Genomic DNA, 12,122 nt, shown 5'->3' with positions numbered 1-12,122 from the left:
CATGACCAGCTCTGAAACCAGATTGCATAGCGGAGAAGGTGCAGTGGGATTCGAAATGGTCGGTAATCTGTTTGTTGACTTGGCTTTCGAAAACCTTAGAAAGGCAGGGTAGGATAGATATAGGTCTGTAGCAGTTTGGGTCAAGAGTGTCCCCCCTTTTGAAGAGGGGGATGACCGCAGCTGCTTTCCAATCTTTGGGAATCTCAGAAGACACGAAAGAGAGGTTGAACAGGCTAGTAATAGGGGTTGCAACAATTTCGGCAGATAATTTTAGAAAGGGTCCAGATTGTCTAGCCCGGCTGATTTGTAGGGGTCCAGATTTTTCAGCTCTTTCAGAACATCAGCTGACTGGATTTGGGAGAAGGAGAAATAGGGAAGGCTTGGGCGAGTTGCTGTGGGGGGTGCAGTGCTGTTGACCGGAGTAGGGGTAGCCAGGTGGAAAGCATGGCCAGCCGTAGAAAAATGCTTATTGAAATTCTCAATTATAGTGGATTTATCGGTGGTGACAGAGTTTCCTATCCTCAGTGCAGTGGGCAGCTAGGAGGAGGTGTTCTTATTCTCCATGTCCCAGAACCTTTTTGAGTTTGTGTTGCAGGAAGCAAATTTCTGCTTGAAAAAGCTCGCCTTGGCTTTTCTAACTGCCTGTGTATATTGGTTTCTAACGTCGCTGAAAAGTTGTATATCACGGGGGCTGTTCGATGCTAATGCAGAACGCCATAGGATGTTTTTGTGTTGGTTAAGGGCAGTCAGAGAACCAAGGGCTGTATCTGTTCCTGGTTCTACATTTCTTGAATGGGGAATGCTTATTTAAGATGGTGAGGAAGGCATTTAAAAAAAAAAACAGGCATCCTCTACTGACGGGATGAGGTCAATATCCTTCCAGGATAGCCAGGTCGATTAGAAAGGCCTGCTCGCTGAAGTGTTTCAGGGAGCGTTTGATAGTGATGAGTGGAGGTCGTTTGACCGCTGACCAATTACGGATACAGGCAGTGAGGCAGTGATCGCTGAGATCTTGGTTGAAAACAGCAGAGGTGTATTTAGAGGGCAAGTTGGTTAGGATGATATCTATGAGGGTGCCCTTGTTTACGGCTTTGGGGTGGTACCTGGTAGGTTAATTGATCATTTGTGTGAGATTGAGGGCATCTAGCTTAGATTGTAGGATGGCTGGGGTGTTAAGCATTTCCCAGTTTAGGTCACCTAGCAGCACGAGCTCTGAAGATAGATGGGGGGCAAACAGTTCACATATGGTGTCCAGAGCACAGCTGGGGGCAGAGGGTGGTCTATAGCAGGCGGCAACGGTGAGAGACTTGTTTAGAGAGGTGGATTTTTAAAAGTATTGTTTGGGTACAGACCTGGATAGTAGGACAGAACTCTGCAGGCTATCTCTGCAGTAGATTGCAACACCGGCCCCTTTGGCCGTTCTATCTTGTCTGAAAATGTTGTAGTTAGGGATGGAGATTTCAGAGTTTTTGGTGGTCTTCCTAAGCCAGGATTCAGACACGCCTAGGACATCCGGGTTGGCGGAGTGTGCTAAAGCAGTGAATAAAACAAACTTAGGGAGGAGGCTTCTAATGTTAACATGCATGAAACCAAGGCTATTACGGTTACAGAAGTCATCAAAAGAGAGCGCCTGGGGAATAGGAGTGGAGCTAGGCACTGCAGGGCCTGGATTCACCTCTACATCACCAGAGGAACAGAGGAGTAGGATAAGGGTATGGCTAAAAGCTATGAGAATTGGTCGTCTAGGACAGAGCGTAAAAGGAGCAGGTTTCTGGGGGCGATAAAATAGCTTCAAGGTATAATGTACAGACAAAGGTATGGTAGGATGTGAATACAGTGGAGGTAAACCTAGGCATTGAGTGATGATGAGAGAGATATTGTCTCTAGAAACATCATTGAAACCAGGTGATGTCATCGCATGTGTGTGTGGTGGAACTGAAAGGTTGGATAAGGTATAATGAGCTGGGCTAGAGGCTCTACAGTGAAATAAGCCAATAAACACTAACCAGAACAGCAATGGACAAGGCATATTGACATTAAGGAGAGGCAGGCTTAGCCGAGTGATCATATGGGTCCAGTGAGTAGTGAGGTTGGTTGGGGTCACGGCGATTCAGACAGCTAGCCGGGCCATGGGTAGCAAGCTAGCAGAGGATGGAGGTCTGTTTTTAGCCACCTCGTGCGTTTCCGTCGGTAGATTAGTGGGGTTCCGTGTGGTAGAGGGGACCAATCCAATTGGCAAAATAGATATAGTTATAGTGGCCCAAGAAAATTGTCCGATAGACCTATTCAGATAGCAGCCGATAAGACAGCTAACGATTAGAGGGCCGCAGATGGGCGTTCAGGTTACGTCGCGACGGAGGGGCCAGTTGGATAACGCCCTCGGTCAGATAACGTCGGTAGACCAGTCGTGAAGGCCCGGTGGGGCTCCGCATCGGCAGTAAAACGGGTCCGGATAGCAGCTAGCTAGCTGCAAGATCCAGGTATAAATGTCCAGAGCTTGCGATAGAAATCTGGGGATATGGAGAGAAAATAGGTCCGGTATGCTCTGGTCTGAGTCGCGTTGTACAAAACTGGCGATAGCTTTTCGAGCTGATGACCGCCAACCGTGGTTAGCTGAATACTAACGTTAGCCAGTGAACTGGCTAGCTTCTGGCTAGCTTCTGTTGTGGATTTCAGATTTGAGGTGAATAACACTTTTTTTATATTTTTTATTAATTGGTGAGGCGGGTTGCAGGAGAGTGTTTTGAAGTTGAGTTTTTAGAAAGAAAAAAATATATATAAAAAGATATGCGAAGAAAATATGTAAATATATATATACACGGGACACGACGAGGACAAAGGACATCTGACTGCTATGCCATCTTGGAGGATATACTGTACGTACATTTTCCTTCACAACACATGTTGATGCAACAGTTCCAGTTTGACTAGTCTGGGATCATATTCTGGTAACCACAGGAAATTCTACCTCCCCATTGTCCTGGCTGACACTGAGCCCTCATGTAAAGAGCTACAACAGTCCACTTTTACAAGCTGAGCATCTACATTACTGCCTCTCCCATTGTGAGGGAACAAAAGGAGGGTGAAACTGACTGTGGGGTCCCACAGGGCTCAATGCTGGGGCCATTGCGGAAGTGAATTGTTACCTCTCTGCTTCTTTGTTCAGAGCCGGGCTGCTGCTTCTGGCTGTTCTTTAGCAGCTGCTCCAGTTTCAAGATCTCCTGCTGGAAGACATCCCTCTCGTGTTCCCGGTCGATGGCTTGCTCCTGGGGATCACATTTTAAGACCAAGCCTTTAAAGGAGAGTAGCTAAGGGAAATACCTTATGCACTGCCTAATCCCCAATAACCAACATGCACATTCATATAACATTTGTGTAAATCTGTATACTTTAAAACAACATAGTTCCTACGGTCCTCCCCCATCCACCCCTCTCTCCCATCTCTCTATCCATATTCATCCATCCAGTCATGCATCCATCCCCCCTCCCTCATCTCTCCCTTCCCCTCTTTCTCTTACATCCAGGAACCTCCGGTTCTTCTCCAGCTGTTTCTCCAGGGCCTGGATCTGCTGCAGCAGGTCGCTGGTCTCTGTCTTACGGGCGTGCTCCAGCTCGATGACCCGGTTGACCTGCTCCTCCAGCTCAGCCTCCAGTGTTTTCACCTGGTGCAGGAGGCCCAGACTCTCCTTCTCTGCCTGCCGCTGCACCTCTACCTTCTCAGCCATCAGCTTCTCCGTCTCCTCCAGGAGGTCTGGGGGGGAAGGGAGGGAGGGAAGGACAGAAGGCGTCACACATAAGGTCGCTTTAGAGGGGAGGAGTCAATGATTTTGGACAGAGGTTTCATTTGATCAATGGACAGGACAGGATGCTGAAATGGAGTTCTTGTGGACTCAGTTACAGCCTTACTATTAATGTAAAATCTAAGTATATTCAGCCATTTTTGTCTCAGAAGTTCTAAAATTGTGTATTATTCATTTTAAAATCATTACATTATTGAGATGGCTGCTTTTAACAAAATGCCCCCAATACAGTCTGCCATTTCAGCATCACGTATAACATATCTAACAATCTCACTCCCAGTATCTTCCCAACATATACTAATCCGATGCCATCATTTAACCAACCAACATTAAACCAACCAACATTGCTTCACCCAGGAGATCAAAACCCCCATTGTATTAGTACAACAGATAACAGGGTAAGAGAGTGCAAACCACAGACCAAGCACGTAGACAGTGCTGAGACATTGCAATATCCATGCCTCAAATGCAATTGCAGGCAAGGGGTGGAACAAATTCCTTATTGAGCAATCATCTTAACTCCAAAGGTAGTGGACATTATCCATGCTAACATCGTGACAAGGTGAAGTAAGGTTAGGGTGAGCTAAACTCTAGGAGCAAAGATGATTGCCAATGAGGAAATACTTAAGCTTACAGTATCAACGTATCAAAATATAGCTTATCCAATTCCTTCAATCATGCTCAATCATAAATAAAATGAGAATGATCACACTGACCCATAAGACATTAACATGACAAACCATGACATAGAAAAGTGAATCAAAAAAGAAAAAGCGTAAGCAAGGGTTAGTGATTGAGTGAATGAGCCCATAGCAAGCGCCAAGATTTTTTTGTGAGTTGCTGTATTTGGGTGTTAAAAAATATATTTGTGAAGTGCCAATCGACTAGAGACTAAAAGGTAACATAGATAGACTGGCCATGCTCTGATGTGGGACACACCTGCTTCAGGTGCTGCATCGACTGCAGCTTCAACTAGGCCTATGGGAGGAATAAGAAAGCACAGTATTTCAACATGCACTTGTTTTGTCATAAAAAGGAGGAAGACTGGAGGAGAAAGGATGCGAGAGGTGAAAACGAGAGGGCGGGGCCTCACTGCATGTGTTGTCATGGTATTGGTTAAAGCTGTGTCGGAAGAGGATGGATAAGCCAATGCGGTGAGGTGAGAGCAGGAGTGAGGTGTTACTGAAATGGCTCCCTGTACATTGAATTCATGTCCTTGCTGTATACTTGCCATTTCCCTATGGATTGTTCATTAACCTATGGAATACCTTGAAATAGTACTGGAAAGAGGTAATGCATCGGAAAATGCTTAAAAAATGTTTTGCAAAGGAAAACAATTGTGTCATTGGTCAAGTCAAGGTAGTTCCTTCCTGTTTCAGTCCACTTCATTACGTTTGGTGCCTAATGAACACTACCCAGGTGAGACTTTTGTCAGATACAGTACATGTGTTACAAATGTTCCAGGATTCCGTTTTATCCCAGAGGATTTCCATCAAAAACAATTATCAATTGTAAACTTCATTACAACATGAATGAATTACCATGGTCACCGTTTCTATAGGAATTTAGTAAAGCACAGTAATAACAGAGTATATAAATTTAAATGACAAGGATTTCGTTAAAAAGTCATTGAGTGATAAGATGATAACAATGAGTGGCTACTCTTAAGCTGACACAGTGTGTGATGATGATGATGACGATGACAATGAGTCACACAAATAGTCAAATGTAGATCTAATCAAGGAAATAAACCAACCTTCTGTATGCAAAAGAACATTTTATCTTCGTCATAGGACCCACAGAAATAGAATTACTAGAACGGACATGTCAAATTGCCATGGCCTGAGGGGTTTCTCTCAGTAATGCTAGTATTTCTATTTCAATGACACAACCCCCACTTCACTCTGCCCACTCTTTGGAGTAGTGATGTCATATAAATATGTAGTCATAGTTCTTTAGTATCACCAACTGCATGTTTTTGAGCATCTCTTTTGGAATAGGCATTGCGCATATCCTTTACATGATATGAAAGTAACATTCTCACCATTATTTCACGGTCTAGAAAACCAATCAAATCAAAGTTTATTTGTCACGTGCGCTGACTTACTTACAGTGAAATGCTTACTTACAGGCTCTAACCAACATTGCAAAAAAGTTAGTAGGTGAACACAAGCAATATTTGAATGTTTGTCAAACTGTATATTTTGTTCCGTTCAGATCCAACAAGAAAGTAAGTGGTGGGGTACATACGTAACTCGCGCGGGCCGGCATGCTCCCTCATGGCGTCCTGTTGCCGTGACAGTATCTCTCGCTCCTCCTGCATCTGCAGCCTCTCCTGCTCCAGTTCGTGTAGACGGCTGCTTGTCACCTGCAGGAGCCAATGACATTCAGTTAGAGGCAGGTTGACAATGTGGTTAACCAATTAAAAACACTGACTCACTGCAGTGTGCGAAGTTGCCCAACATAGCGGTAAAATTTTAAACAGATGGGAAGCAACTTGAAACATAATTGTCCACAGTTTTCTTTAAATCTGCATAGAGTGGTTGAGATATATTGGACAAAAAATATTTACCTAGTATTAGGGTTGCAAAGGGAGGGTATATTACTGAAAACTTACCAGTAAACTACCAGAATTTTGGTATCTTTCAAGGATTTTATGTAATCCATCACAAGACATCTAGTGGCCCTTTTGGGTACTTCATATTTTTACAGGTTTCTAATTATCTCTGGCCCACGGTATGTCTTTTATCACATGTAAAATATATGAAATAATAAATACGATGATTTTCAAATAAAAACTATAATGAAAGCTGTAAAATATCATCCTAAATATAAAACCATCAACTTAGTGAATACCATTGGTGTTTAATATTACGGTTTCAGTGAAAAAAGTAAATAGTTGTAAGAGTTGCAGAGTTAATTGAAAATAATGCCATTGCTGATTAGAAGCTTTTTTTCAATAAATTATGTTATTTTCTCTTCAACCATATGATCTATGTATTAGAAACTCATGGACAAAATAGAGGCTGATATAAATGAACACTATAAATAAATATATTTAAAAAAGTAAAAGTATAAATTACCAAAGTTTACTGAAGATTAGGGTAACTTTGGTAAACTACCAGTAGCTTTGCAATCCTACCTAGCAGGCATTACTGGTTGAAATTACATTATTACAAAGACTGCTCGCTGGTAGTGGACATAGCATGTCACCCTCAACGGTTATAAAACACAGTGATAATGGTGGTTGTAGACTGGGCCTGTGTCTCACCTGCAGCTCCTGCTCCAGGCTTAGCTGTAGCTCCTCCTTCTGACGCACCTGCTCCTCCAGCGCGGCCCGTTCACCCGTGTAGCCATCAATCAGGCCTAAGGGGGAGAGAGAGAGAGGAGAGGGAGTATTAATATATAGATTTAGCGATCGTTGAATGACACGTTAACACGTCACACACAGTTAGAGCCCAACCAATATATCGGTTCACTGGTACTATTGGACGATATTGACCTCTACCAATATTCAATAAATAGGATGAAAAAAGGGAATCTTATGATTATCTGAATACTTGGAGCCATTCTCATGATGCATCATTTTTGTCACAATGTAAGAAATCAACATTTGATGTATATTTCTTGGAATATTGCTATTTTGGATGGGAATTTCAGAACTCTGTGAAAAAAGACACTTACATTTTTCTCACTGTAAAACAGTAGATATCGGTAAGTTTTGTACACAAACTAGGGCTGGGCGATACGGCCTAAAAATCATATCTCGATTTTCTCAAGCTTATGGGCAATTTACGATATATATATATATATATTTTTTTCTTCTCTAAATAAGCTTTGATGCATAATTAAAGGTCAATTCACTGCATTTCAAACAGTCAGGAATAATCTAATGAATTCTGGACTTGTAAAAGTATATTATCCTAAATAATAGCCTTCAACCATAAGACTCAATAATAATGGTCTTTATCAAATGTAATTATTTTATTAAAATAGTTTAACCTATAATCACTGATCTGACAGTCACAGCTATCTATGAAAATGCCCTTTTTTTTTATTACAAATGTCACCAGAACCAAGCACAATGCACACCCACTAATAATTACCAACTTCTGTTAGCAGGCATTATATAAATTTAACACAGGTCTCATAAACAGTCTCTCAAGCACAAGCCAACTGCTAGTGAGTAGCCAGCTAATCTTTATATTTAAAGTCTAGCCAACTTGCATCTATTTGCTTGCTAACAAAGTAGAACAGTTGAACTGTTATGAATACACCCTCCTGTCCGTCTCCAACTGTTTTAACAACATAGCCTGCTTAGATGTTGAAATCAAGTTGCCTCCCTGGATAAGAACATCTGCTGTCTCAGCCACTGCCCGTTACCAAGTGAGTACCACCAGGCTCAATCCTAGGCCCCACGCTCTTCTCAATTTACATCAACAACATAGCTCAAGCAGTAGAAAGCTCTCTCACCCATTTATATGCAGATGATACAGTCTTATACTCAGCTGGTCCCTCCCCGGATCTTGTGTTAAACGCTCTACAACAAAGCTTTCTTAGTGTCCAACAAGCTTTCTCTACCCATAACCTTGTTCTGAAGACCTCCAAAACAAAGGTAATGTGGTTTGGTAAGAACAATGCCCCTCTCCTTACTGGTGTGATTACTACCTCTGAGGGTTTAGAGCTTGAGGTAGTCACCTCATACAAGTACTTGGGAGTATGACTAGACAGTACACTGTCCTTCTCTCAGCACATATCAAAGCTGCAGGCTGAGGTTAAAATCTAGACTTGGTATCCTCTATCGTAATCGCTCCTCTTTCACCCCAGCTGCCAAACTAACCCTGATTCAGTTGACCATCTTACTCATGCTAGATTACAGACACAATTTATAGATCGGCAGGTAAGGGTGCTCTCGAGTGGCTAGATGTTCTTTACCATTCGGACGTCAGATTTGGCACCAATTCTCCTTATAGGACACATCACTGCACTCTACACTACTCTGTAAACTGGCCATCTCTGTATACTCGTCGCAAGACCCACTGGTTAGGCCTCACTCCCCCCATCTATCTGAGATACCTACCGCAGCCCTCATCCAGTCACATTCTGTTAAAGATCCCCAAAGCACACATATCCCTGGGTCGCTCCTCTTTTCAGTTAGCTGCAGCTAGTGACTGGAACGAGCTGCAAAAAACACTCAAACTGGACCGTTTTATCTCCATCTCTTCATTCAAAGGCTCAATCATGGACACTCTTACAGACAGTTGTGGCTGCTTCACATTATGTATTTTTGTCTCTGCCTTCTTGCTCTTTGTGCTGTTGTCTGTGCCCAATAATGTTTGTACCATGTTTTGTGTTGCTACCATGTTGTTGTCATGTTGTGTTGCTGCCATGCTGTGTTGTTGTTTTAGGTCTCTCTTAATGTAGTGTTGTGGTGTCTCTTGTCGGGATGTGTTTTTTGTCCTATATTTTTTATTTTTAAATCCCAGACCCGTCCCCGCAGAGGCCTTTTGGTAGGCTGTCATTGTAAATAAGAATTTGTTCTTAACTGACTTGCCTAGTTAAATAATGGTTTAATCATTTTTTGTAAAAACATGTTCAAATAAGAAAAATATTCTCTCATTGCAAATTTATAAAACACAAACTAAACAACTGCTTGTGACAGAAACTGAGCATGAATTTTCCACAATCATGTTCATTAATACTCCTGTCTCAGTAGGGTCTGTACTGTTCAACATTAGAGTTGAGACATAAAAAGGATATTGTTATTAAGGGTAAGTTCTCCTCTATTACAGTAAAATGTCTCAAAGTGTTTCAGTGTACATATGACCGATTATGTCGGACCAAACCTCAACTACAAATAGCGAGTTGAAACTGCTTGTTGTCAGAGGAAGAAATTATCTTTAATCTCTTGTTGTTGTGAGTGGCAGGGGGAGGGGCTTGGTGTGTGTGCGCGTGGGAAGGTGCACAGCGCACACAACACAGAAGGAGTGAAGGAGACAAGACCAAAAATACACACTCAAAAATAGAAACTTAAAAAAAAAAAAGTAAAACCTCAATTCTTGCGATACAGGCATTTGGAACAAGACGCTAAAACATAAATTAGAACTAATCAAATTAATTTGATATAATCGCCAAGCCCTAACGCAAACAAATATTCAGACAAACAAACAAACACACACACACACACACAGAAAGTCCTGACCCATTTTGCTTGACAGAGTGTACTATAGAGGGCTATGCTGCCAACAAACACATTTTAAAATTCTATTATTACCCTTGTTACAGGTCACTAGATAAATGCACTACTGGCATGTGATTCAGCTGATGATAAATCTGTTTGGAAGACATGACTGCACACTAGCAATGTTCCCAAAGATCTGATAGAGATTACTAATGAAAATCTATCTAGTACTAGTATGTACTAAATAGGTGAAGTGAATACGCTTAATCATAGATGACTGTCTGATGTTCTTCCAAGAACATTGTTGTGCTGATGTGTGTTAAGCTTGATGTGCCTCATTCTGATCTCTTTGTTTACTGTAAACTCAACAAATCATTTGAATGGGTGGCTCTACCCTTGTGTCTTTGTGAATGATGTTATTACTACAAAAGTATACGAGCCCACGTAATAGTGGTAACACATTTTCACAACAAATGAATGTACCTTAGTAACATCCCCAAAATTCCTAATTTGCAGTGGATTAGACCACTCCCAAGAAAGCCTTCTGCATAATAAATACAACTCATATATAGACCTACCTTTAAGATTTCAATGCTGTCACTAACCAGGTTTCCATCAAACCTTTTATGCGAGTAAAGTACATATTGAATAAACAGCCCTTATGGAAACAACAAATTTGTCCGTAAACTTTACAAATGTTGACAAAACAAAATACAAATGTTTATTTTTTTCATTGAACCTTAATCCAGGCGAGTCATTTAAGAACACATTCTTACTTACAATGACGGCCTGGCAAGGTGGGATCTTTGTGTGTCTGTAAAATGCATGCGAGAAATGGGAACTGCTTTTATGAGCAAATATTGATATGATAACAATCATATCGAAGTAAACTTTGAGTCAAGCGATATGTTGTGTGGTCCTCCCACTACGACTCGGGAAAGCATGCCGTTTATTAGGCTACGGTAAATGGGAATTTAACCGGAAAAGTCATTTTTATGCCCACTACCTCATCACGCACAGCCTTTTATCCGCAACAATTCAATTTGATGGAACATCTCTGGTGGGAAAATGTGAATATTGTTTTTATGTATATTCTCATGAAAATCTGTTGCCAATTGGATGGAAACCTAGCTAGCGTCATCTTTACAAATGTTGTTTGCGTGTTAAATTGTCAAGTTTTACGAGCACAACAACAGTATATTAATTGATCACTTGTAACTATGCTCCATACTAGCAACCAGAACTAAAACCACATCAGAGTAGTTCAAACAATAACTCATCATGTCTTAACTCATACGCTAAAACTTGGAATGCTGCTGCTCGTGGCAAGATGAGAACTTGGCCGTTCACCAGAAACTCAGCACTCTTGGATCTGCATTCCGATGGTCATAAGAGGTTTATTGTCAGAATCAATCCACCAACCATCAATTCACTCTCTCAAGGAAGTTATATTTTATAATAAATCTGACAAAAATAAAGGTGATATTTGACTACTGATGAGATGGCTCTGGTCTTAAGTATCGTGTCATTTTATTAAGCCACAGTCATGAGCATCTTGATAATATCAGATTATGTCTGATATAGCCTAACACTGGAAGCTTGTGATGGCCTCCTGGCTTCACCCTCCTACCTGGTACAGCAACAGTCAAAACTGACGTGATCTCATTACAACTAGAAATGGTAGTTTTGCCCTCTGGATAATGATGGGGGGAAAAAATTTAATCAGCACACATTTCGCAATATTATTTTGGATGATATATATTACTTTGACTCAAATTATAATTATTTGTTTTGTTGCTAGGTAGCGCTAGTTGGCTGTACCGGCGCCAAAACTCAGCTATTTGTCATCCTATAACTTGTTTTCCATCTTCTTTTTAAATAATGAGCCAACATGTTTTTAGCACTTATTTCCTTGACTGATCGAATCTCATTTTCTCACCTTTGACATGGAATCCCTTAAGAATGAAAAGCACAAGGCTCTAGGGGCGGCAGGTAGCCTAGCAGTTAAGAGTGTTGGGCCAGAAACCGAAAAGTCACAGGTTCAAATCCCATAGCCAGTGGTGGAATTTGGAAACATCTGGCGTTCTGCCCTTGAGCAAGGCAGTCAACCCCCAGCTACAACTGCTCCCCGGGCGCCAATG

At 41.6% G+C, this 12,122-nt stretch overlaps 1 protein-coding gene across 4 annotated transcripts in view; it reads right to left on the bottom strand.

Annotated features, from left to right (window-relative positions):
* LOC139554823 (A-kinase anchor protein 9-like) overlaps window positions 1-12,122 on the bottom strand; it is a 139,569-nt gene that overhangs the window by 36,047 nt on the left and 91,400 nt on the right. For 3 of the 4 annotated variants that reach the window (XM_071367981.1, XM_071367982.1, XM_071367984.1), the window contains exons 24-28: window positions 7,072-7,166; window positions 6,051-6,168; window positions 4,740-4,778; window positions 3,519-3,751; window positions 3,147-3,266 (exon numbers count right to left, since the gene is read on the bottom strand). In XM_071367981.1, the coding sequence (XP_071224082.1) occupies window positions 3,147-3,266; window positions 3,519-3,751; window positions 4,740-4,778; window positions 6,051-6,168; window positions 7,072-7,166 (605 nt within the window). The remainder of the gene's footprint in view (window positions 1-3,146; window positions 3,267-3,518; window positions 3,752-4,739; window positions 4,779-6,050; window positions 6,169-7,071; window positions 7,167-12,122) is intronic. The other variant, XM_071367983.1, reaches the window with a different exon arrangement.

Source organism: Salvelinus alpinus, chromosome 26 (assembly GCF_045679555.1).
Source record: "Salvelinus alpinus chromosome 26, SLU_Salpinus.1, whole genome shotgun sequence".
NCBI lineage: Eukaryota > Metazoa > Chordata > Actinopteri > Salmoniformes > Salmonidae > Salvelinus > Salvelinus alpinus.
Note: the sequence above shows the minus strand (reverse complement) of the source record. Positions and strands in the feature narration are given on the sequence as shown.